The sequence below is a fragment of the Poecile atricapillus genome, chromosome 6 (assembly GCF_030490865.1).
Source record: "Poecile atricapillus isolate bPoeAtr1 chromosome 6, bPoeAtr1.hap1, whole genome shotgun sequence".
Taxonomy (NCBI): Eukaryota; Metazoa; Chordata; class Aves; order Passeriformes; family Paridae; genus Poecile; species Poecile atricapillus.
The window spans coordinates 30,135,389-30,162,348 of record NC_081254.1 but is presented as its reverse complement, the minus strand read 5'-3'; the positions used below and the strand labels follow the sequence as shown (position 1 = coordinate 30,162,348).

Genomic DNA, 26,960 nt, shown 5'->3' with positions numbered 1-26,960 from the left:
TGCAATTTCCTTTGCAAACCTTACCTGCCAACAAAATTACCTTGAAAGAACCACAGTCTGCTTGCTAAAAATGAATAATTTGTTTATTATTGACTCTGCTGCTCCTTTATAGGTTCTCTCTTGAATATCCAGGTCATGTGAATTGGTTAGAGCTCAACAAAATAATACATCCTGGTGCATGTTTCATTCTCTCAGGTAAAATACAAATCTGACTTGAACTGGCTCAGAGGCATTGGCTGGACTCCCCCAGGTTCCCACAAAGTTGAAATGGCAAGAAGAGCTGCTGAGCTGGCATACCTTCGGGAAATGGGATTGCTGCGTGCTTCTGCTCAGTACAGACCTGTAAGTAGAGTAAACCATTCTTCTCACAAATCCCAACAGCTCTGCTCCTGACCTGCACACATCCTGTATAATACTTTTGAATGCTCCCTGGAGTCTACAGTTCTCCCTATTATCTGAACAGGATATGTGTGCTTCCTTCATGAAACTTTGTGCCTTAGTGTACATCTGAATTTGAAGGAACCATTGAAGGGTATTCACCAGCATCAGCAGTGTCATGTCAGGATGTGTTTTCCCCAACTTGTGGATGATGTCAGATCTCCAAGTGTCCCAGTACCTCTGAGGAAAGCAGAAGCAGAGGTAGAAGGGACTCCCCATGCAACTCCCATTCCCCTTTCCTAATTTCATCAGGATCCACGTGTTGCCATGTAATTCCATGTTGCCATGTAATCTCCACTGAGAGCCGTATTGACAGGCTGAGTGTAGGCTCCTAACAGCTCAGTATGTGCTGTGGAATGCTTTCTGCAAAGGGGAAATGCTCCAGCCTCCTCTGGCTCTGTCCAGCTCAAGGTTAAATATATTTCAAGCAGGGACTTTCCAGGCTTTCTTTCTGCCTGCCTCCACAGGAATGAGTCCCAGTCTACAGCCCCTCTGCACAAGAGAGCAAAAGTCCATGCAGGAATCTCATAGCCCTTACAGTTAAGAAGAATTCAGCCACATTAAAAGAGAAGCACTTCACTTCAAATACTTTGATCATTTAATTGTTAACTTTGGTAAGAAGTCAAGCAATAATCCAGACCAAGAGGAACAGTACATGTCCATGATTTACATTCCCATCTGAAGTTACTCAGGAAATAAGTGAAAACTATGGTTGAGTAAGGGAGGCAATGGGAACTATAGGTAATAACTTCTTCAGTAAAAGATGTGATAATGGTCCCAGGGAAACCTACAGGTGTGCAATCCATGTGCAATTCAGGTGTTTGCTGTTTGTTTTTTATTTAGGGTTCAAAATAGAAACTAGGATTTGAGCACATTTAGTCCTTTGGTATGTGAGGTATCTAACTTACATGAACAGGTCCATTTTTGCACTTCTCCACAGCAGAAATTCATTCAATGCAGAACAGTGCTCTAGATTTTCCTCATTATTTTTGCCAGCTGTGTAATTTTGAATATGAAAATGTTGTTATAGAATAATAGTTAAAACCCTCCCCATCCACTGGCTGGTTTCACAATCTTTTCGGGTATGATTTTACAGGACCAGTTGGAGACAGAAGGATCTCAGCAAGTCGGAGTCAACCCTGATGCTTCAGAAATTCTGCAAGTCAAGAGAAGGCAAATGCAGCTCTACCAGAAGTAAACAGAAACATGACATAGCATAAATAGATTTTCACCTTGTCCTGCAAATTCTGTAGCTTTTCCAGTTTTCTGGAAAACATAATAGATGGCATTTAAGAATTTTTGTTTTAACAAGCAACCAAAACATTGCAATTTATAACTGATCATTTTATTTTTGTGTGGATACTTTGTGATTTACCACTGAATATATTACAGATTCTGCTATTTATTTAAAGCTGTAAATGAAATTAGTACTAGACGACTGGCAGGCTCAGCTTTGTACTACAGATGGTAGAATATGAAATAATTTGTAATGAATAAATCAGGTGACTCTTATTCCATGTTTAAATTTTTGGAGATTTTTATGTTCCTGGAATATTGGCACCATTGACCTAAGAGAGTACAAAAGCACAATTCAGGTGGCTTAAGAGATGGACGAGTCAAAGGCTAGTGGGAGAAAAGTTATCACTGACTTGCCAAAGGCAGGTCTTCTAGCAGACATCAGGGAATCTTCTAGACTATCAGAACATTCTAGACTATTCCGGTCACAATTAGTTCTTCAGTTTTTTTCAAACCTTCCAAAGTGAAAAATCAGAATTGCTCTTTGCAATAGGGGGAACTATTGACAGATTAGGTAGCTGCTTAGAGAAGGTTGTAAACCCTGGAATTCAAGTGAGAGTGACATTGCTATTTTAAGAAATTGACTCTTCAAAAGCAAGTCTATTCTTTAGATCCTGATTTACTACCAATCCCTTGTTTTTCAAATTTCTGTGCAGAATCATTGGGCAAAGTTAACTCAATCTGACAGGTACATCTTATGAGAACTCAAATTATCCAATGGCTTTAGACAGATTTTTTTAGCAGCTTTTAGTCCTACTATGTATGTCTCACTGGTTAAGCACATATAAACCATTGTAGATCTGGAGCATAACATGTAATTATTCTCTAGTCAGGAATAAAGTGGATAATTCTAGTACTGAAGATTTGCTTGGTTTTTCAATCTGACATGCATCACTAATGAAATTTGTAGTTATTTATGCACAAAGGGGCTTTTAAAAATAATTATCCTGCCTGATCCTCCCTCCTCAGGAAATTCCAATTGCTGCACTCTTGTAAACTCAGCCACATGGTAATTCTTATGTGTGTGAAAAATGGTACTGGCTTTAAGAGCACAAATCAATAGCTTTGAGGTGTCAGGGTCCAATGAGTGCAGAAAAAACTCCTTAGACAGGAGTGTGAGGGGAAGAGGAAATGTCTGGCAGCAGCTGAGCTGGGAGAATTTTCATGGCTTGAAAAGGAGATCTAGAAACATGGTATCAGGGCCTTTGACTTGTTTGGGGAAGAAATGGAGTATCTTTGCTTTCTGATCTGTTTAGCTACAAAATGTGGGCTTATTTCAAAGCCCACATCAGAAAAACTCACTGACATTCTAGCTAACACTCTTAAGGCTATTTTCAAGATGGTGATGAAGGATGCCCCATGTAGGCCATAGGAAAATATCAGTAATATTTTTGGTCAGAGATGAGGCATTTAGAGTATTAATAAAAATAGTAAAACTCTCAGTCTTACCATTTGTCATTCCAAAGCTCTCTCCTAATGACGTGACCTTGATGAAGACTGAATTACATCTTTAATCCAACGGGCGAATTTTGTCACCTGGGTATAAACTCCTGGCTTGTTTTTTAACCCACATCCATCACCCCAGCTCACAAGGCCATATGTGTAGTAGGAGCCATTTTCTACACATGTCAGTGGGCCTCCAGAGTCTCCCTGATGAAGGAAAACACAAATGTTCAAAGTATGAATCAAAATAGCAACTAAGGTCAGAATGCTTCTCTCTCATTACAAGACTTTGAAGCTATAATGATGTTTTTCCCCTAACAGATGTACCATGAGATGCTGCTTAGCCCCTAAGTGGACTTACAGTTCTGTGACCAAATGATACCAAACTTTTTGGATGTAAGTTTTCTTTTTTTTTTCCAGTCTGTGACATAAATCTGACAAGGTCACATGAAATTTCTGAGTTCTGAAAGGAATTTAGAGTCTGAACTCAGAAAGATAAAGATGTGACCCCTGGCATAAATGAAAACTTAAGCTGTCTCTCACTCCTCAAAATAGTCTTATTCTGAGTTGCTTGGTCTCATTTTTTTTTGTTTTTTTTATGATATATTATTGAAAAATATGATTTACTGTGGTAATTTTCACCTTAGGAAGTGTTGTTCAAACTGTTTCCTTTCAACAGTATAAGTATAAACTTGTTTCACATTTTTGTTAGCTGTAATGAAAAGAAACATCAATACTGATTCCCTGCAAGTGTTAGGTCTGGTAGTGAAAATCAGATTTGAATTGTCACTCAAGGCAGAGGCCATGAAAAAACTGAGGAAAAAAAGAGCGAGTGTTCAGGTTACTATGACAAACTGCCTCAGAAGCCAAGCTTTCCAGGCTGGTCTCTTGATTCCACAGATCTGCCTGTGGGTGACAGTGGCAATATCAGCTCTAAGGATGTACTCAAAGTGTACTGCAGAAAGGCTGTTGAAATACACTGAAGTGAGAGCAGATACATATGCAGCACATTGCCAAAGCTCTGCACAGCCTGATTCTTTAAACATAAAAATTAGCGTTCAAATACAGAAAAGGTAACAGACAGACCTCACAAGAATCAATTCCGGGCTTCCGAAGTTTTCCTGCACAAAACATGCTATCATCCAGTGTGTTATCATGTAGTTTGGGTTCATTGCATTTCCTCTGCGAAATCAACTTGACATTGGCGTCTAACAGCTGATGGGACTGGTCATCTATGGGATGTGCACCAAAAAAATGGAGTCACTTTCTTCCCATCCCTGTTACATACTGTCTTCAAAATATGATCTTGCTTTGCAGACAGATGGGATGGGGGAAGAGCAGGGGGGATGCAAGTGCTAGCCTGGGAAGGAAAGAACTATCTGGCTGAAATGATAAGTTTCCAATGATTTGGATCTGAAGTTTCACTCAGGACAGAGTTGTTGCCCGAATAAAAGTGAAGTCACGTGTTCAGAATTTGGTTCCAATCAGCTCTCTCTGTGTAATCCTGCTTTTCCAAGGTGCTGGTTGTCTGCAGTTCCCAGAGGTCCCCATGGGACTTTGAGCTGCTCAGCACTTCCCAGACTGATACTATTAGATGCTTTAACATGCAAGCTAATGAAACAGATGAAAACTGAAAAATCATACAATATTTAAGGGCAATGATTAATTACAGTGAATCTAAAGACATAACTTGACATCTAAAGGCAATACCCTTAGTTTCAAAGTACTACATCTGTAGATAATTAAAGGTGGTTTATAAGTTTGGTTCTGCTTGAGTTTCAGGAAATATTCCATTTCTGCAGTGATTTCCTGAAATGCTAATAATAGTTCTGCTCAAAGGAGGAGCCATCGAGTTTGAACACGTAGAGGGTACTTGATATTCTTTGTTGGGAGGAAAAACCCATAAAATCCCCCTTAGCCTTTTTAAGGGAGACTTTTTATTTGGAAATTTCAAGAAAACGTCCATGAAATTCTGTTGGTGCATTCTGATCAAATGAACACACTTGTCTTATGGACTTCAGTGGGAGTTATAGCATAAGGGAGAATTCAGTCCCGTGCATCATATCAGGCTGTATCAGTCACAAAGCACCAGGACACCTACTGCAGCCTCAGTGACAGGTTTTCCTTCTGCTTTACAGCAACACATCAAACAGAACATGAGAAAATGCATTTTGCAGAAAATCGCCATTATCTTTTTTAAGCATAATAATTTCTCCCCTTAGGATTTACCATGGGCAAGAAAGGTTTTTGGATAGAGCTGGTTGAACTTGAAAAGCTTGGGATTTTTTTTTATTTTTCAGTACATCTGAAGGTCCAGATGCTGCTTCTGAAATGCTTTATCTGACCCAATGGGCTGGAAAATCATGTGAAAATTCCTGTCTTTCTTGGTCCTGTCTTGAAACACACAAGCTATACAATAGCCTCTCTTGATACTTCCTTGCTTCTGCAACTGGCTTCACATGAAACCATGACATGGAGGGTCAGATGGCTGGCAAAAAAAGGCATCAGACATCTTACCAGAACTCTGACAGGTTTGGTTGGTTTAGGAGCTAGAGATTTCTGCTAATGAGTAATTTGCATGGCTTGTTCTAGCTGACCTTATTTTTTAATTCCATGTCTTGGTTTCACTAGTGCCTAAGTCCTCATTTGGGTCTGGCAATGACTACTGAAAGTAGCAGCCCACCTTGCCACTGGAGTACCCACCAAAACCCAGTTAGCTCACAAATACCTGTCTCTGTCTGGCCCCATCCAGAAATGAAGCAGGAAGTCCCAGCAGGAAGGAAGAAGTCAGGGACACATGCTATTTTCACATACTTTGTTTCCACTGCACAGTAACCATCAACAGGCTGCAGTTTAAGTAGTGCTGGAGAGGAGATAAACAATAACAAAAAGTATTTGGAGCTAGTTTTGATCCCTAACCATTGTTAGCAGTATGTGTGCAACCCCATGCAAAGCTGCATAAAACCAACATTCCATTTTCCCCACCGTGCTGGATCTGTTCCCATTGTTTGACTCCTCCTGAGCAGTGATTTCTGCCCGTCCATCACAATTTACATCCCAAGATTCAAATGGGTCTAGATCACAATTTGGCTGGATTATTTCCAGAGCATAGTCTCAATGAGAATTTTACATTGACTTTAGTGGGGGAGAGGCACTTCAAACAACAAAGGTTAGAGGTGAGCCACGTGAGTATCAAATGAAGGATTTACCAATATCATTGTATAGGACACCACCCTTCTCTCTGTATTCACCATGTAAAATTATTTGCACTGCATCAAATATTTGCTCATGATGCTCTTTCTTCTTGAGGTTTTGCTTTCCAAGGGCTACTTGGATCTTAGTTTCTGGGTTTCTGGGAAAAAAAAAAAAAAAGACATTAATATACTGACATTTTTTTATCAGTGGTGGTGAAAACCTGCACTTTTAGTAACAAGAAGTCAAGATATTTCTTCCTGTCATAAAACTTGTCCAGAAGATTTCCTAAAATCATTATAGGAAGGCTTAGACAGGAATGCAGTGGTGCTGGAAAATACATGTGCTCTTAACTTGTAGCAATCATGAAATAAAGTGATTTAAAGCTGCATGTACATGATTTTCTTTGCATTTTAGGGCAGAGTAGCAGTGTGCACACAGTCTATTACTGTGGCAGTGATGATGAGTGGCAGCTCATGTAGCCATGGGAATAGAGCTGCTTGCCATTTTCTGAGAATATTTAAAATCATCTGTGTTGAAATTATTCCCAGTGTGTAATTTCCCTGTTTCCTAGGGTGGTGGTTTCCAACTGATTCAATCCAATTGTTGGAGGAAATGTAATATTCTAAGCTAGCTGACACAGAAAAAAACTAAAGCTAAGAGGATATTTTGACTGTTTTGAAGAACTTAATTCTGATGTAATATGTGATGTTGTTTATGGCATCCCAATATCCCCTGAGTTTTTCATAGAGTTCTTTTACATATTCCAAAATCTTGCTACTTTCCTCCTTTTTTCCTCTCACACAACTTCTTTAGCTCATTTTATTAGAGTGGAGCCTAAGTTTGTCATTTCAGCAAGCATCATTTTCAAGTATATAAACAGTTTTATGTATGTGTTCATTTCTTTTTCAGTCCACATATATATTTTCCTTTCAATTTGATTCCTGGCAGTCATTTTGATTGCAAATAATTTCGATACCAAGCTGCCTTTACTAACCATCCTGATTTTTATACATTTATCTACCCTAATGATAAGACATGCACCTACTCAAGGCAGTGTGCAGCAGTAAGAACCCAGCACGATTTAATTAGCACTCCACCACAGAAATGTTCATTTCCATTTGGAGTCTGTCTCTGTAGAGATGCCATCCAGGGATGTTTTCCAGCTGTAGCCTTGGATCCACCATAGATCTTCTTGACTGTCCTACGAACTTCAGGCTGTCCACATGTTTGGAATATTTCAGGGGGGTCTGTAGGGGGCTCTGTTGGGGTCTCTTCAGCTGCATTGGAAGAGACAGCAGATGTATAATGCAGAGTTAATATCAGACTGGAAGAGTTAAGAAACAGGGAGTCACCTGCTGCTCTAGACAGCCTACAGGCTGTCAAATCACTTGCTTCTAATTCTTTACCTGAGCAGGGTGAAACATCACAATATTCCCACTCTATTTCCTGATTTTTTCTGATGTAGCACCAGGGTCTTTCATCCTCATCAGGATTCCTGAGGGGAACAGTTGAGAGAATTAGCAAGTGGGAATGGGGAAATCTCCATGAAACCAGTGGAGAAGCTGAGGATTCTTAGAGAGAAGCCACATGCTCCCATATAGGAGATGAACTTCCAAAGATAATATTTTATAAGACTTGACAAAGAAGATGCCTGAGCAAGGAATAAAATACTGCCATATTACTATTCCCATACCTATCTTTGCCATAAGAAAAAAGTGTGATTGGTTCAAAACAAAGAGGGCAGCCTCTGGAAGCCTCACATCAGCGTGGTTAGAGAAGACATCTGTAACATTCTGGTGCTTTATGGGCAGGCAGTGTTTAGAAAGATGTGAGATCTTAAGACCATCAGTTTCTCAAATTGATACAGACCTCTACAGTTGCTTCTTCAAAATATTACCTGCAAAAGTTGTGATCACCAATGCCGTATGAGTCAGCATCCTCCATAAAGGCATTAAAAGGTTGGTCCAAGAGATGGTGGGAATTCCAGTGCAGGCAGGTCCTGCCATTTTCTGCTTGGTTCACTCTTCCTCTATATGTAGAGGAGTCCTCTTCATAACAATCATATGGTCCTGTAGAAAAACAATGCTCATATGAAAATGACTTTTGTGTTGCTCCTTGCTCAAAGTGGTTCCTCTTTCAAATACAGAAAAAGGACTCTTCCTTACCCTACATTTATGTTATGGAGGATCAGAAGAACCTACTGGGCCAAGTAGTTATGTTCTTTATTGTACACAGGCCAGAAATTAATGTTCAAACATCTGTCCACCTTCTAGACTGATTGATTTCAAATTCCAACCATCAGAAGCAGTCCCCTCAGCCTGGGGAGTCACAGGCAACAGGGCAGGCATCTTTACTACATCAGATTTTGAATGTTTAAGGTAAACTCAACATTTCTTCCCTTTGTGACACGTGTGACCTCTGGGAAATGTACACACACTTATTATATACCAGTGAGACCTTGCAAAAGCACACTTAGGAAACAGCAAGATGGGAACTGCTTCAAGTCCCTCTTCCAGCAGTGGCTGCAGAAGTCAGCCTCTTCCTCTCACCCTCTCTCCAAGGAGGCTGGTGTCCCGGTGTAGTCAGGCTCTTGGAGCAGTGACAGAAAGTCACCCAGGATGCTACAGGAATAGCACCAGGTAGTCTGGCTGCAGGGGGAAGCCAGCCCTTGGCTGTCTGGAGGTTCACCCCTCCCTCTGCAGGGCTGAGACGTACCAATCTCGCAGAATCTCCCTCTGAACTGTTCAGGGCACTTGCAGGTGAATTTTGATCTGTGTCTGTTTCGTATGCAGGTGCCTCCATTTTTGCAAGGGTTTGGACTGCACTGTTTGGATGCTGTCAATGTGGAAAACACAGAAGAGCCTTGTCAATGTGCTGATCACTACACAGCCACTTGCATGCCCGGTGGAAACTGGGGAGACCTCCCACTCAGCCTGTTGGCTTTGAATTCTCATGAAATCTTGTAAAATGCGTATCTTTGGGGGTTTTGCCAGTGACTGAACCACTTGATTTGTGCCACCCTGTAAATCAAGCGTAACTCATCACTGTCCAGGCCCATGGTTGAGAGCTGCAGCATGTCTAGGGCAGGATCACCCTCTGCAGTGGGTGATTTCCCACTGCAGACTGGCCATGGTGCTGTCCTCACCCAATTTGTGCCTAGCTGAGTGCTCACCATGCTGGCAGGAGGGTCTCTTGTAGGGAGGCTTGCAGCTGCACTTGAAATAGGGTGGGGTTAATATAATCAGGCAGTCACCAAAGTGGCAGTTCTTCTCCAGACACATGTCCTTCACTGTAGAAAATACACATAAAGTACATCATCAGCATTTGTGTGTGCATAAGAGGGCCCTTGCAGGGGTCATGGGCAGATGCATTCCGTTGACACTCCAAGGGCACTTTCATTTGGCAGATGTGGACTTGGGATCACACTTCTTGTTCACAGTATCTATGGCAAAAAAATCTGTGGTACCAATGAGCATCTCCCCACTGCCCACCTTGCAGGGCACTCTCTGCACTCTTGAAATTTATTTTACTGGATACTCTTTGGGCAGACTTTGGCCTGGATGATGTCTTAAGAACTATGGACATGACTGCTGTGTCAAGTGCTGTCAGAACACTCAGCTCAGCAAACAGTGGGTTTATAAAGTTGCAACAGTAGCCAAAATAAGGAGTGTAGCAAAAGAGCCATTACCTTTTTCACATGTAGCCCCACCATATGGCGCAGGGCAGTGACAGCTGAAATCACTTCCTTTGGCCTCACATGTACCACCATTCTTGCAGGGGTTGGAGAAGCATGAGTCTGCAGAGGTAAGGATGAATATCTTTCAGTCTCTCAACCTTCATCACCTGCTTTTTCTTCTTGCATTTTGTGGTTGCAGGAGTCTGTCTTCCTGGGCACAGCATCCTGTGTAACAATTGCTAGGCTTATGCAGCTCAGCACCCACAGGAGTGGTATGAGTTGCTGCAGAGTTTATTCCAAGCTGAAGTGGCTCATAGCTTTGGGTCTAGAGATCCTCTACTCCCCTTGCCCTGTTACAGAGTTGTAATGAGGTGAGTCTCTCCCTTTGAACAGAGATAGATTTGCCTCTGTGGCATTGCCTTTCTTTGGCTGTCTGCCATCATGCACTAAATCTTCAGTGATGTGGATTTGGAATTGTCCTGTTTGGAACACAGCATTAAATCTCCCCTGGAAAAGCCATCCACTACCATTAGACTCTACCATACCCCTGGGTGGCTGTTGCCTCAAGGGAGCTGACACCTGCTGAAAGTCATTCATGTGCTGCTCCTTACACTGTGCTCAACATCTCCACTGCAGTCCGGGCTGCCAGGAGCAATTGGTACTGGAGACAGCCAAAAGTCAGCTCTGCTTGCTTTGTACCAGGGGATAACTCAGGAAGGTTACAGGCAACTTCCCTGCCCTTCCTTTTGAGTCCCCTGGGCAATCTCAAGGATTCTTTCCTGTTCTCCTGAAGTTTGGCAAAACAAAAAAAGAAAAGGAAATAAAACCCCTGCACCTGATAAAAGAAGAAAAAAAATAAAAAAGAAACCTGCTCTACATTTGGTTCCTAGCATAAATACAGAACATATATCCCATGAAAAACAGCAATTACGTCTTACAGTGTCTATAGACAAATAAGCCTGTGCTTTTTTTTGTAGTAGCAATCAGAAATGTTCTGCATGATCAGAATCCATCCTGTGAAACCTGGAGATAAAACACAGGATCCTTACAAGAGAAATACAAAGAAGAACACTGCAAATGATCCTCCTAACTCATTCCTTTGATGCAGGCATTTTGAGAGCAGGCTGGCAGCCAGGCCTGCCACGCTCATGCTTCAAGCACAGGGTTGGGATTTTACCCCTTCCTTGCCTTTCTGCCCACCCCTGAGAGGTACCTTTCATGATATCGTAGTCCCCTAAAGATGTCTCTAACCAGCTAAGTTCCTCCGAGAGCTCCTGCTGGAGGTTGGCGTCCTGCTCTGGTTCTAAATAGTAGTAGTTCTCATAATCATCAGCTTCATCTGCAGGGAAGGGCGAGAAGAGAGTAAAAGAACAGAGGAATTAAAACCGGAAGGAGACAAGTTATGAAAGAAGTTATTCCTGAGATGGACAGTACATTTCCCTTTCAGTTCATTTGGGATGTCAGTGGGTTTTAGGGACCATCTTGAGGATCAAAGATGCTGTTCAACTCTTCCTTGGCATAGGCAGAGCTCACCTAGTGCTCAGCATGGCCACCCTGAGCACAGCTGGCCCCAATGGTGCATCCCCTCAAGGATGGCACTGGAGCTCTGGCTGCCCAGCTGACTCCTGTAGGGACAGCCAGGATGTCCCAGAGGGGATGCAGGCCAGGACTCCCCAGCAAAAGGCATAAGGAACCCCCCAGACAGGGTAGATGCTGAGGCTGGTACCAGCACAAAAAGAGATTTAGGTTTCTATAGGAAGAAGGGATTGTCTTTGTCCAGCAGCTTTGCTGACCACCGCCACCACTGCTGCAGGATGAGGCAGGGCCCTCCACAGCACAGGGGCCTCACAGTGTGCAGGGACACAGAATCCCACCTCGAGAGCAATTGTGGGGAACAGAGGCACCTGCAGGACTTTGTGACTTCTCACCCACACAACAGCCTTGGAGGAGCGAGGGCCTGGCCCTGCAGACACGTGCTGAGGAGCCCAGGCCTGCCTGTGCCAGCCCGCGGCCCACAGGAGCCAGCGTCCTCACGGAGCCCGCAGGGAGCGTGGCTTCCCCAGCCATGCCAGGGGTTGTTTGGTTAAAGTGGACTGGCAGCTCCTTGCACAGGTACAACTCTTGCCAGTGGAAGCCACTCCAGTGTTTCAAAGACAAACTATGGTAATGAGCAAAGCTAAGCTATGTACAGAGACATTTTATAAAGTTCTCCTCTAGGGCTGGGCCGATGGCCCCATGGATAACGCTCTGCCTTGAACTGATTATCGACTGCATTATCTTAGTTTTCTCTCCTCATTCATTCACTTGCAGCCTTTATCTTTATTCTTTCTTTGCTTCTGAAAAAAGAAAGAAATTCCACGTTTGTACAATGGGTGTTTTATATTTCATATTAAAATAGAACCGTCTTTTTTTCCTTTTTTTTTCTACATGCCAACTGTAGTTTCTCACCAAAAAAAAAAAAAAAAAAAAAAAATAGAGTAAAGTTTCACCTCATTTATTGCTATGTCAAGTCAAGACTCCTTTTCCTCAGCTCATTATTTCCACAGGAGCCGAGTCTTGACTATGTGCAAGTGTTGCAGAAGTGTACGCCTTGCTGAGGAACAGAAGGATCTTGCTGAAAGATAAGGACATTGTCTACACTGAACAAAATTAAATTTAATGTGATGTAGTTAAGGAAGAAAAACAAAAAGGAAGTTTTGCCTGAAATACAGCCTCCAAGTTCACTTTGTTGGAGAGGAGATTTTGCAAATGACTTGAGGTTGAACTGACTGAAGTAGTCCGACTTTGTATCCCCTGTTTATTTTCAGAATCCTAGAGGAGCATGCTGGTTTTTATTCCACAGATACTCTCTGAAGGATAGGGTATTCCTTTTTATGGAAAAATATACCTGCTAAAAGTTATGAAGGTTGAACAGGGAAGTGACGGCGAAGAAAGGCGGACTACAAATATGCCAACATGCTTTACAGAGGCTGGTGAGGATTCTTCTGAATCAACAGAGGAAAAATAAGTGCCCTGAATGAGTGCAAATAGCCAAGCCATTGTGGAATCATCTACTCTGGTTTTTAAACAGACTGCTTAGTGTGTGCTGTTAAAAATGATGCTACTGTCACTTGATTTTTATTTGGCATGATTTCTCAGCAACAGATTAATCATTTATTAAGAACACTTACATAATTACTTGACATGTTATGAACTATTTTTAAGTTCAGCTCTTCTGCAAACAAGATGGCCAAGAGGTATTTTGCATTTTGCAAGCCATGCTTCTGGTGGCTCTGAGAGGTTTGGGGGCACAATCTCCCATGTGCACCCATGGGGCAGTTTTGGGGAGGCTATAGCACACCTGAGGCCAGTTTGGTGCCCAGCAGCCCTCAAAGAGGGCAACTTCAGGTAGCCAGGGCTGAGGTAAAGCAGGAAATCCTGAGAAATTACCTCAAGGGCTGGCAATTACCATTTCAAGAGATTTAATTGCCAAGGCATGGAGTTAAGTGTGCATGTGGAAAGGGCTCAGAAGACATCAGCAAACCCTACTGGGTACCCTGTCCCCCATGTGGATATGGGAGACAGGAAGCTGAGGTTACTGGCCAGGAGACCAGCCAAGGTGATGTAAGAGTGCAACAGATCTGAGAAATGACCAGTGTCCCTGCTTTCCCCATTCATTCCCTCTTCATGAAACTGAGAAACAGATACAGCTCCTACAGGTCACATGAGTGATGTTTCCCGTCTCCCAGCTATTCCATGTCATCTCCAGCTTCATGAAGCAGTGAAAAACAAAGACCAGAAAACCCTCACTGGGGCATATGATATCAAACTAAAAGATGTCTTCTTATTTATCACTGTTTTGACACTAAATAACTATTTGGCTTCCACATCTCTTATTTAAGAAGTGCTCCCATTCCCATTTTTTTAATTATTCATAACAAGGCATAGGTTTAGTAAAGCAAAAACAACACTTTTTTATCTGAGCACATAATTAAAGCACAAAGTCTGATACACTGGTTGATTTAAACATATTACTAAATCAGAGTGTTCGTTCTTTGTAAGTGCTGGAAAACCTTAACATGCTTAAAAAAAGCAGTGATCTGACATTTGTCACTGAAATGTGACTATTACATGAAATTAAATTAGACATCCTGCATGCAAATTTTCAAAGAATAACTTTCCCCTGTGTAGTACAAAAAATCCCCCCATAATTGATAGACAGAGATTGACTTTTAAAGCTTCAAATCAGCTTTGAGGTCTGGGTGATCTTTTAAACTGCGCAAGCTTTCATCTGCAGTTTTTCACATTGCCAAGAGCTGTCAATCAAGCAATGGATTTCTGATCAATATCCCCTTGTTCATTAGCTTACACTGGCTCTCTGTTACGGAGAGAACAGATACCCCAATGCCGACAGTCACACTGTTTTCAAAACCTTTCCTGGATCAAGTGATGACTAATGTTCCAAGTGGGAAAGTGATGCATTAGGATGCCATCGGGTGACCTGAATTGCGAGGTAACTTTGTTGGACTGCAGTTGTCAAGATGAGTGATGTGCAGAGTTAAAGCCTATTGCCAACACACATCAAGAGTGCCAGAAAGTACCCAGCATTTATTCAAGCTCTCTGAACCTCTGGAGACTGACTGAAATCTGGCCTAATTTAAGCAAGATGAGTTTTCTTACCACCCCCCTAAATACTTTTTGTCCCCAGCTCTGAGATTATTGCAGTGTTATTTTTATGAGGCTGAAATCCTGACAGTATTTTAAATAATGAGATATTCCCCATTTACTTCTGCAGAGATGAGACCTCACAGTATTTCCTCCCTTCCAAGCGGGCTGTGGCTGGGAGTAGCTGCAGCTTCAGAAGGAAGGGAGACCAGCTAACAACAAAGCCAGAAAGCCTTTCAAATAGTTTTGTGGCTGTTACTTAAAAGCAGTTTTGCAGCACTTTTTTCCTCAGAGGGATGGATGCGGGGTGAAGGGGAATCGTGATGGCTGAAGAAGTGGAGACTTTAAGGGGGATGGGGAGTAGGAGATTATAGGAACAGTGGAGGGACAGATGTAAAGACCATGTACCATAAGGCAGGAAATGAATTAAGAAATTGTGAAAGGGGGAAGCCATCAAAAGGCAGATCAACCAGTTTGCCCACCAGCACAAGGCTGTGTAAACAGGTGTGTAAACCCTGAATCGAGTGTAAGACTGTGGCCAAATATTGGCAGAACCCAAATACTGAGCTCAGACACAAAAATGATTTTGAAATTTGTTTTCTACACACATGTCATTAGGGCAGCAATATTGATTTGGGCACTGCTGTATGAGCGACAAGATTTCTGGTTTGACCCGAAAGCCCAAATACCACTGGAATGAACAGGAAACCAGGTGACTAATGAGTTCATACTAAAATCCACCTTATTCTTTTGCAGGAAAATGAGCAAAATTATTGCAATATTTCATTAGATACACATTATAAATTCAGGTCTAAGAGTCATTGAAATCAAGAAAAGAAAGAGCAGGGCTTACCTGCAAAACTACTAAACATCAATAAAACCATAATCTTCTACATGGACCATGTAGGCAGTGAAAGGAATACAAATCCTTACACATCCTACACATCCTCACACAATATTCATCACAGCTTTTCCCTTATCAACATTTTAATGTGACACAGCCTTTAACAATTTTTTACTTGCATGGACTTGTTTTTGAATCTTCTAGCACTTGGAACAAAGCTTTGCAGATATAAGTTCTACAGTTTAGTTGCATGGTGCAAGGGAAAATCTGCCTTCATTTATTTGACCTCCAGTTTTCATTCCCAGCTGGGCTCTTTGTTTATCCTTCTGTGAGGTTTGCAGCCCAGCACCATGACCTCTCCTCCAGACCATGGCCCACTGTGTCACCCATGGGTCCCCAAAGCACATGGAGGCAGAGAGTGGCAGAAAAGTCCTGGTTTGGGACAGAATTGAGAGTTCCAGGTGTGGTCCAGGAGAACCCTGTGATCAGATTTACATCGGTACTGCTGCTGCACCTCTGGTTTTGGCTCCAGTGTGTCAGACACATTCCTGCTGGGACATGATGCAGTGCTGTCTCCTGCACTGACACAGCACACATGGAGGTCCAAAAGCACTCACCACATTACTTGTCCAAACTCAGACTTTCTACTATATCATAGGCCATAGTTTAAACTCAGCAAGGTTCTCCATGAAGTTAATATAATTCAGCACAAATTAATTCAGTTAACTAATTCAGTTAACTAATTTAATTTATTCATTAACTAATTCAGCAACAATGAAGTACATTGCCAGTCTTTCAGTTTTATGGCAGGCAGAAGCTGAAATGAAGAAACTGAAACCACTTACCTTTCATCATGTTGGCCCAGAAGGAAAAATGGGAGGCCTGCATGAGATAATAAAGGTCAGAGAGTCATTTTCTGGCAAAAACAAAAGCCAGCACAGAGCTTTGCTTACAGTACAAAGATTCTGTTTGCCCCTAGTGCTGGACATCCAGATAAGCTCCCACTTTGGAACTAACTAACCTAGATTTTAAGAGCTCTTTGAAAAGAGAACAAATTGTCAACAGCCCATGGAAGCAGTCTGGATTTTCCAAGCATACAGCCTAAGTTGCTAGGCTGGTCTGATTTGGGGAAAACCTGATGTGAATGAGTTGCCTCTTTGTTTATAGGTGATGGCACGCTGGCTATTTGTCCAGCTTCTCAGAGATGCTGACAGAGGCCACGTTCCAGCTGGCTGCCAAAGCCAGAGGCTGGGAGATGCACAGCAGAGTGCAGCATGGCCCAGAACTTTGCACCTGGTGCACCCAGTGGAACCTGGACCCTTGAGCTGGAAGACTGTTAACAATCTTTGGATGTAGGAGAATATTTCTGGCACTCCCCAGGAGGAAATGCCATGTGTCCCACCTCCAACGTGGGGCTCCAGCCTTTCCTGTTTGGCTCATGATCAAGGGCAAGCAACAAAAGGGAACAGAGGCAGACGGAAAACAGCTCTTATCCTTTGAAGAGTGTGAGCGAGGTTTGTCTGAAAGGGAAGGCACTGACTCTACACCAGGGCGCATCCCCAGTGTGACAATTTCTGTTTGCTTTCCCTCTTGCTCTAAATCCCAGCTGAGGACAGGATTACCCGCCTGCAGTGAGGATACACATGCTAACAGTGGGTGTAAAGGAGATTTGAAGCTGCTATTCTTCATCCCTCACATAATTTAGGGAATAAAATGTATTTCCAAACAATTTAACACACATAGTAAAGACAGCATATATACACACGCAATTATTATGTGCACCTATGCATTGCTACAGATACAATTAACTGTAAATATATGCCCTGTTTACTCACACATTATATATAGAAGAAAGACATTCTCAGATAACGCTGGTTGAGACTAAGAACAAATGAATCAGAAGCAATGAATAAGAAACAGGACAAAATAAAAAGCACAGAATTCACATTTGTGAATATTATCTGGAATATATAAATGAGCTTTTGCTTCAGGCATGTTTGCGTCCCTCTTGTGTTTGAGCCAGGGAGAACAGACACTCCAGTTCTCCCCTTCCCCACTGACTTTAATGAGAGCAATGTCCCCTGAACCGCTCAGCAGAGCCCTTTCCCAGGTGCATTTGAGTGAGCCACACACATACAGAACTAAATCCTTTGCAGCTGGAAGGACACACATCCTCACACAATTGCCCCTCCTGAATGAGTGCGGAGATGATGGTAAATGAGAAGGCTGTAAAAGCTCTGTCCTTGGTGTATATGTTTCTTGAGTGCAGGTACAGCATTCGTCAGATCCTTTGCCAGACCCCAACAGAGACTATATAAAGCAAAGGTCTAATTGCTCCATTTACAATTAGTGGTAGTGTTCATCCATAAACACAGACCAAAACATTCCCTGCAAATGTACTCCTTTCTTTTGGAGAAACAGATTAAACAAAGAACAAGGAAGCAGCACTGAGAGCAGGATGATGCAAGAAACATTTCATCTCACTCTCCAGCTCTCTGTGCTGCCCTTTTGTGGTGTTTGCCTTATGGGGCTGGAAAGGGTTTGGGTCTGAAAGGTTTGACTTAGTGGGTTTGCCCCTGCACTTGGGGCAGCCCTTGGCACCCCAGGGAATGCCAGAGGGTTTCAGCCCAGACTGAGGTGCACCAGGCTGTTCTGTACCTCAGTTTCCCCAGCTGTAGGGTGGAGATGACAGTCTCACAATGCTCATACCCCAAGGAAACAGGAAAGATGAGAGATACAGCATTGTGCTACCTTACTTTCTCTCCCAGGTTATCAAACTGCCGCTCTGTCCAAACATGAGTAGAGCTGACCACAAAAAGGCAGGTACCCTAAACTCCCTCTTGCAATAAAGCGATGCCCTCAGCAATGTGCAGGTCTACAGTATCATCCTTCAGATCAGGCAATGGCATCGTGGCTGGTGAGTGAGCCCCGGATTTTGATTCCTGCTTTTGGATGAAAGCCTCTGTCTGCTGCCACAGTATAAGTATTACTGGGAACAAAAGCTTCTGGAGCACCCAGCATAGAGAGCCCAGGAGTTAAACACAATCTTTACCGTAAGGCTCCTGTATCTCCTTTTGTGCTGCAGCTCTCCCTCGTGTGCCTGTCACAAGCTGCAGCAGCAGAACCACAGGGGACAAAACCTCTGGCAGAGCTGACTTCTCAGCATGGAGGGTTTTCTCCTCTGCCCTGAGGTCCCCTAGACTACTCACCAGACCACACTGGTTTTGAAGCATTTTCACCCCTGCTAGGAAGCAGAGGGCCAAATTTTAGCTTTTTGACTCATGGTATGAAGCTTTCCATGGCGGTGTGCAGCAGAGGAGGAAGAGCTCACTCCTTCCCTCCTGTGTGCTGGAGCTCCCCCGTCATCCCTTCCAGGAGAGGATGCGGGATGCAGGATGCTGGATGCGGGATGCGGGATGCAGGATGCTGGATGTTAGACATGGGTACAGAAGAAGGATATCAGGAGGGGTGCAGAGGGTGGGGGTCCAGGAGGGGGCTGCAGGAGGGAGCGCAGGCAGGGGCAGGGGAGGCAGGGCCTCCCGCCTGCAGTGCCGTATTGCTCGTGGCCAGCAGAGGAGGATCTTGTCCTTCCGACGAGGTGCAACACTGAGCCCAACGAGGAGCAGGATTTGAACAAAAGGAAGGGGGGCGGGGGGAGAAGAAATTAGGCTGTGGGGCTGGTTTCACCAAACGGTCTCCTTGCTGCAGCTCGACACCGATACTTTGTGTGCTCTCTCACAAGGGAATAAAATCACTGGATTCTGTTCATAGCAGTTCTGCAGCGATGAGGGACAGAGCTGGAAGAATTTGCAGAGGGCAATCTTAAATTTTATTACTTCAGGCTCATAAAAAAGAAACCCTGCCAAATAAAAGATAAAAGAAAAAAGAAAATAAAAGCTAGGAGGGACATTCTACATGGGTACCAGTGCACCACTGACTATGGAGCCAACTACATCTATAGGGCTCCTAGAAAAAAATTATCAAATTCAAAATATCCTAATTTCACCTGACCTTAGTTGTCTTTTGTCACTGTAATGATTAGCGCTTCACTAAAACTTAATTCCTCCAAAGAACCTTCAAAATTTTGCTAAATATATTTTGTACTGATATTAAACATTGCAGATACATGATGCACTCAATTTTTCCATTTCAACTCCTTCAGAAAGAGAGACTAATGAAATGTAATAGATTTCAAACAGGAATGACAGAACCACGAGCTTTCTTTATCTCAGGATGGAATCCTATGGCTCTTTATCAGACAAAAATGTCCAGTTAATCTGTAGCAATTCTTTCTGAATAAACCCAGGAAGATCTGACCCCAGATTCAAGGGAAATTATTTACAACTGCCATGGGCATTTGCAACTGATCCGTTTATTGTGTCTTGGGTACATTTCTACCTCTTACTACAATAAAAATGAATCACTAAAACACAAAAGCAGGTGGAGAAAGAGAGCAAAAAGGTGACAGCCCGGGTTTATGTTGTGAATTTACATGTGTGCAAAACAGACTTCCAGAGAAAACAGTGTAATTACTCAAGCTTGCATGACGGAGTAGCAGGAAAGATGAAAATTAGCTCTATAGATACACACACACCGCAACAAAGCACCACAGGAATTCCAGTATTAAATTGTATTGGTAGGAATTGGCTTATTCACTCAAGTGCATTAAGTCCTGCAAATTCTCCTGCAACTTGACGCGGCCTCTGCAGTAGAAAAACAAAGAGTATGCTTTCATTTGTTCATCTGTACAGTTACAGCTTTGCAGCCAAGGAGGAGGTGGGATGGGGTTGAACTGGAGAATGAAGATGGATATTTGATCAACTTCCATCCACAAGTGACACAAGCCATGAAGGAGCCATGAGGGCAGACACAGCTACTGCCTTCTCGTAGTGAACCCCTTGATCCTGCTGACAGCTCTCAGTAGGAACCTTTGTCTGGGCTGCTTGCCAAAGGAGGAGGGAATCGACAGTTCTGATGCTCTTACAATCGGCCAGATTTTTGCCTGCAACCATCTTGGGTAGTGACAGTCTTTGAACTTCAAGGGAAAGTGGCTTTTCCAGCAATGACATTGTGTTTCTCAGCCAAGGCCATGGTTGCAGTATAATGAAAGAAGGGCATATTATCATCTGGAGCACACATGCAACACATGTTGTGTTTTTAGCCTGGGAAAACACTGTCTGAAAGGATTCCACCAAAACCTCTGAGTTCTTCACTTCTCTGCTGACAAGACGTCTCCTGTCTCCACACTGAACTGCAATTTGTGCACCAGAGTAAATGATGTTTTCCTTATCAACCAGTCCCAGAGTACCCAGAGAAGTTCACACTTAAAATCTTTATTTTGCTGATTATTTAGTGGTGAACCTTTTCCATGGTAGCTCCTGATACAAAACCCACAGGGATCCAGGAAAAAAGCAAGATCCTTCAGAGGTACTGCTGAGACCAGCTTGGTCCTCTGCTCAGGAGTTACCTGCTCCTGTTTTCTAAGAAATCAAAGTTTCCAAATTAATCTTTGCTCTGTAAGAGGTGGCCTGGCAGCAGTTGGATGCTTTTAAAGCTCACTGGTGGCTGAAATGCACTCATGCTCCCAGGTGGAAAATGGGGTCAGCCTTGGATGCCGCAGCACAGGGAAGGTACAAAATGCGTTTCAGGCTGCCAGAGCCATCTAGTCACACTAACACGAGTGCCTGTGCTATCAAACACTCCTGTAGCCAGTACTGGGAATGCAGGTTATACTGCTAGACTTAAAGCTTATGCAAAGTCATTAAGTCCCTTTAGTTACAGGGGATATCAACCTGCACGCTGCAGGGCATAAGCTGATTGCCTTCGGGGGTCAGTGAGGAACGCTTCCCTCTCTGAGAGCACGGTGCAAAATTAGCTGGGGGCGCTCCCAGGGCTTTGTTGCTTTCCTGCTGCATCAGGCAAATTTAGGCGAGCACTGTGGCAGGGCATTACACCTGATGGGCCACAAATCCAGGCGGGCTTGGCAGCATTTGCTTCTCTTCGCAGCGATCGGTGCGCAGCACAGCAGAGCGTGAAGCCCCAGTGTGCGTGGTGCAACCCTGCGGTGATGGTGAGGGAGCAGAAGTGGGAGTTTACAACAGCAATGGATCCATTGGGGTGGAGAAAAAGACGTCAGACAGAGGCGACTTTGGTACACCCTAAAATGTTGGACTCCAAGCACCTGAGGCAAGGAAGGACCTGAACTGATGGCAACAGTATCCTACTTTCTGTGGGCCAAGAGGGAGATAGGCCCTTATGACAAGGGTTTCTTTTTTGCAATTGTTTGATTTTAATGTGATACTTTTATCCTTCCCTTTCCATTACTAAGTGCACTTGGTTACTGGATTGGGCAAGGCTTTCCATTACAACTAAGTGGACATCAATTTTCTAAAGTTCCAAATTATTCAGTGAAGAGCCACCTCTGCTACCCTGACCCTTGCAATTCTTCCTCCCTGCTGCTGGGGAAGTTGAGTTTGCAGTGATATCTGATACAAAGAAAAGGCCTGATCTGAACACCTGTAGATTTAAAAATAACTTTTTTTTCCTGCGAACACGTGCTGAATCACTTTAGAGCACTGTTAGGTGGGAGCTGCAGCCTGGTGTACGGGAAGGGCTGTGACAGCACTGGAATGTTGCGGGATCCAACTTTCTATTGTCCTGTTCCAGATTTCTCTAGCCCAACTCAGCACAACATTTAAGCATATCATTTAAATCTGAGTGCATTCCAGAAAATCTACTTCAGTGCAAGTCTGGATAACTGAGGATACACAGCTCAGTTGCAGCAGTGTTCTTTGGCTTTCTCTTTGACTAATTAAAGAATATTTAGCAATTCCTTGATGGCAGGCACATTTCTACTACAGTATCTTGCTAAGCAGAAGTGAAATGGAAAGTGGGGGAAAAGAAACCCAACCCAAAAGGACCTGCCATGTCTGAAGACAATCTTTGGTGCAGTTGTTCACATATGCTAAAGGACCAAATTCAGTGCTCACTGTGCAGCTTGATGCCTTTTAGGGAAATAGCTTGGATTCATGCAGATGGAATCAGTTTCTTTTCAGGTAGTATGAAAGAACTGAATGAAAATTTTTGTCTTAGGGTTCTGCTCCAAACCTGCCAAATCTCTGAATGTCCAAGTATTTTCTTGTTCTATTGTGACTGACTCAGCATGAACTACTGCTTAAACCCATGTTTAACTTCTGCTATATTTCACCAATCACCAACAAAAACATTCAAATAAAAATTATGAAGATCATTAGTTCTAGAAAAGGATGAAAATAGGAATTTAAGGCTGTTTTCTGTGGTTTCAGCAAAATGCAGCATCTATTATTCTTCATGCAAACTATTTCAGTTCAATGCCTTCTTCAGGACAAATCATTAAGACAAAAATATCATCTCATAGCTTGTTTGTCATGCAATGGTCACATCATGGCAACTCATTCCCCTCTTTTTTTTTTTTCTGGGATCCATGCCAAGTGCTAAGCCAGAAAACCTTGTTATATTAATTATGAAGAAAAAGCATGTTTTATTAAAAACTAGCCTGCTGAATATTCTGTCGTGCTGCTTTTCAGTGACAGCAGAATTGCTTTTGCATTTTAGCAATGTTAATGAATTTTCAGGGGTGGAGGGAGATGTACTCTACATTTTCCATAGCAATTTTTAAAGCAAAGTCAGATTAGGACTGTTAAAGCATTGAATCAATCTAACACTTAGGACTAGTTAGAAAAAAAATCTGGGCAAGACTTCATGTTGTCTAAGACTGGCCCCACATCTTCCTAACTGAGCATGAATTAACACTGCCAGATTCATGATGAGCTTATTTGTACTAGATGGTGGTCCCACAAAGTCTGTAAAACTGACATTTAAGTACCCTAGAGCTGATGCCCTCAGTAAGATGCTACCTGTACTACTGGATCAATTGTGACATAGCTCCTAATACACTATTAATAATTACTCTGTTGGGTTGTGAAAATCACTTATCTCATATTCTAGACTTCTTAAAAAAATCTATGCCCCACTAAACCCCCTCACTATATATTTTTCCCAAATAATTCAATTTAAATAGGACAACATCTGAATTTTTGCAATGCATGTCAGTAAATATGAACCTGCACACGTAGGAAAAGTCACTAAGAAAGCAGATGTTTAAAAGAACTTCAGATTCCTTCATGAGAATGTCTACTTGATTGCTTGGAAGAACAAAAGAAATTTTTTTAAAACTGACTTTTAACTTTCCTTTGATTGCAAGTCATTCTTCCAGTCTTCTTTAAAGAGGAGATGAATAGATGTAGGAAAGTATATCAAGCTCTGCCAGAGCACAGCTCTGGTCACCCCTAGCTGTGTTGAATATTTTGCCATTAACCTTCCTCCCACATTAGCGACAACCATAATTCAGTCATTCAAAACATGTGGGTGGGGAAATTTTTACCTTTTACAGAACAGTTTGCAGAACTGCCAAGGCAGGGCCTACCTGACCTGTTTAATCTGATATTTAGTCCCTTCAGAATGAAGACTGGAAATTAGGAAGAAAGTATTTATAGTGAGGGTGGTGAATCATGGGCACAGGTTGCCCAGGGAGATGGTGGATGCCCCATCCATGGAAATACACATGGCCAGGCTGCATGGAGCTCTGAGCAACCTGGTCTAGTGGAAGATGTCCCTGTCCATGGCAAAGAGGATGATCTTTAAGGTGCCTTACAACCCAAAACATTCTATGTTTTTAAGATGAGTTGTCCATGCTGCAGCCCAGGGTTTTGGGGCATTTCTTGGTGCCCAGGGCTAGGAGAAGGACCATGCTCCCCACCACAGACTACTGGGAGTGCTGTGGTCACTCAGTGTACCCAGAAGAACCATTCCTTGACTCTGTAGATCTCTGCTTCAAAAAAACCCCATGAGGCTTCCCTCTTATGTTGCATTAACTTGGTCACCTCAGTGGCTTGAAATATAGATATGGCAGAGCTGGCACATGGAAAGAAAAAGGAGAATAACAACATACTCACGCCCAAACATGTAGTTCCTAGGAGAATAACCAGTGGAAGAACCTGAAGAGTCAAAGCAATGTTAACCATCCTTGTTTTTTTCTTGAAATTTGCTTTTTCTTCTTGCCTATGTATTTTCAGACAAGCCACAATCTTTTGAGGTCAAGCTAATTCAGTGCAAATAATTAACCGTGCTTCAAATATTGTTTAATGTTCAACAGATTGCCTTGATCAAATAAATGCATCCTATCCAGATAATCACTGCATTGACCATTGGCAAATGTTTCAAATCAGTAAGTAACAAGGATAGGAACAGTATAAATTAACAACAAAAACAAGCATTTACTTTGTATTAGAATTACCTTTCAACTATTATTTTAAATTGAAAAAACCCTATTAATCATACTTACTTCTCTCCCACCTGAAAAACAGTAAGATCATTACATACTATATGATTTTTTAAAGTATCAAAGTATGTTATTTGATTATTTTCTAAATCTCAGACATGAATTAGAGTTCACATTCTCAAGCTTTTTTCCACTAATGTGAGAACCAGGATTTATTTTTTTTTTAATAAAGAATCTAAATTCTTGAGTTACCTCTATTCTCCCGAGGCTGAAGCATTTGTAACAACAGTAGCAACTCAGGAAATCAGAATATTTCTGCAAGAATAAACACTCTCTGTTGAGGAAATGCTGACAAACTTTCTCTTAACAGATATTGTTTGTGCTGCATGTTACAAGAACAAATGAAGTGACCATTCTGTCTCTGAAACAGTTTAGAACCTGCAAAGGATAAAGGTGTTAGAAATAGTGTCCACATGTTGAAATTTGAGGAAGAAAACAGTGAAGTCCCAAGGGCTTTAAAATTTCCAATCCTGAATGTGCTTTTGTGGTGGAAAAGACTGTTGTGAGTACTTGATATGCAGTGATAGGTGCTGAAATTTAGATGCCAGAGAACCTTGTTTCTGGTGATTCCTTACTCTGGAGCACGAACATTCCTAAAGGAGATTTCATACACCAAAAAATACACAAAGAATTTTGGTATCCTGACTATTCCACATGTACATACCTTAAGCAGGTGTCTACAAGTAACATGTGTTTGAGACAATATGTTGGTGGCCAGCCATAAATACAAGTTTCTGAAATTCCAGATTCTTTAACTAGTTAGGAAGACAGCAAGATAAAAGGAGTTAGATAACACACGACTTTATGTAATGTGTTCTTGAGTAAGCTGATTTGCACTGAATTTTAATAGAGCCCTGATTCATCAAATCTCAAACAGAATTAAGGTATGGACTGGATCCTAATAACATCATGCTTTATATCCATGAAAGATAAATTAAAGGATGCAAAACTGCTATTGACAAACATTGATTATATGTACTTTGATGGACTTTGAAGTTGTGCCAGATGCGTCTTGTCAGCCTCCGAAGTTTTCTTTTAAATCTCATTGCATAAGGCTTTTACTTTTTAATTATTTTTTCCCCCAGCCTCTTTGATCAAGAAAAAATGTAGATCATATTTGTGTGATGCTATTTCCTATGCATTTTATTTAGATATGCCCTTGTGCACAGCTCATGATATGTAAAAAAATTTTACATGGCACCTAGTGATCTTACCCTGCTATCCTGGGTGCTATTTAATACTTAATTGACCTTCTCAAGCTGCTGAGTGAAATTGTGCCATGTGCACAGAGCTAGCACAATGCTCATGGTCCTTTTATACCACAAAAATCTATATAATACAATGCAAGATACAATGCTGGTGTAGTGCAGGACTTAAATATAGGTGTTCTTGTTTTTTTGGGAATTGACTATTCCCTACATCTCCAAGCTCATCCTAGTGATTATGGTTTGCACATCGGACATGAAGTATTTCTCCATGACAATTTAGGTGTCTTCCAACAATAAACATGGAGGAAAAGAAAAAGATAAAAACCATCAAATCCTTTTAAATTGAGAATGAATAGATGAAAACAAATGTTTGGAGTACTGGATCAGGACTGTGGTGGGCGGGGGTTTTCTGCATCACTGTCGATACTGCCTTGAACAAATCATTTCTCTAAATACTCCTTCATTCCCATTACAAGAGTGTGGTTAGTAACTTCTCAATTTTGACTATGTTCTGTCTGTTTAGATCATAAACTCTTCTAGCTCACTATTTTTTCCTGTATTAATGAGCAGCTCCAGGCAAAAGGCATGCCCTGTCCTAGCTGTGATGTCTGCTATAAAGGAAGGAAAAAATAACCTAAAAGACTGTAGTCTCAAATGATTTATTTGGAATTAGTACTGATTATTATACTTTCTAATGCTTGAGCAGCTTTGGTTGCCAAAATAAACAGCAGAAACATTACTTTGTCTTTTTTTTTCCCCTAAAATGGGAATTTCTACTGAAAAAATATTACTCTTGGATATTTTTCTGCCACTGTACAGATCACTTGAATTCTGATC

At 42.1% G+C, this 26,960-nt stretch overlaps 2 protein-coding genes across 6 annotated transcripts in view; one reads left to right on the top strand and one right to left on the bottom strand.

Annotated features, from left to right (window-relative positions):
* The window catches only part of NRAP (nebulin related anchoring protein), a 47,964-nt gene extending 45,369 nt beyond the window's left edge, over positions 1 to 2,595 (top strand). For both annotated transcript variants that reach the window (XM_058840989.1, XM_058840988.1), the window contains 2 exons: positions 196 to 342; positions 1,535 to 2,595. In XM_058840989.1, the coding sequence (XP_058696972.1) occupies positions 196 to 342; positions 1,535 to 1,636 (249 nt within the window). In that variant the 3' untranslated portion in view covers positions 1,637 to 2,595. The remainder of the gene's footprint in view (positions 1 to 195; positions 343 to 1,534) is intronic.
* On the bottom strand, positions 203 to 24,685 carry HABP2 (hyaluronan binding protein 2). 4 transcript variants are annotated; one of them, XM_058840994.1, is made up of 14 exons: positions 24,530 to 24,685; positions 16,382 to 16,418; positions 11,262 to 11,387; positions 10,061 to 10,168; positions 9,545 to 9,661; positions 9,088 to 9,207; positions 8,270 to 8,441; positions 7,779 to 7,867; positions 7,418 to 7,649; positions 6,387 to 6,529; positions 5,906 to 6,040; positions 4,264 to 4,409; positions 3,184 to 3,384; positions 203 to 340 (listed from the first exon to the last, which is right to left on the bottom strand). In XM_058840994.1, exons 1-13 carry the CDS (start codon positions 24,596 to 24,598, stop codon positions 3,208 to 3,210), a joined length of 1,671 nt encoding a protein of 556 aa, XP_058696977.1. In that variant the 5' UTR covers positions 24,599 to 24,685; the 3' UTR covers positions 203 to 340; positions 3,184 to 3,207. The 4 variants fall into 4 exon arrangements, with proteins under 4 accessions (XP_058696977.1, XP_058696976.1, XP_058696973.1 ...); XM_058840993.1 differs by lacking the exon at positions 203 to 340 and adding an exon at positions 1,514 to 1,623; XM_058840990.1 differs by lacking the exon at positions 203 to 340 and adding an exon at positions 1,514 to 1,594.
* Between the last annotated feature and the right edge of the window lie 2,275 nt (positions 24,686 to 26,960).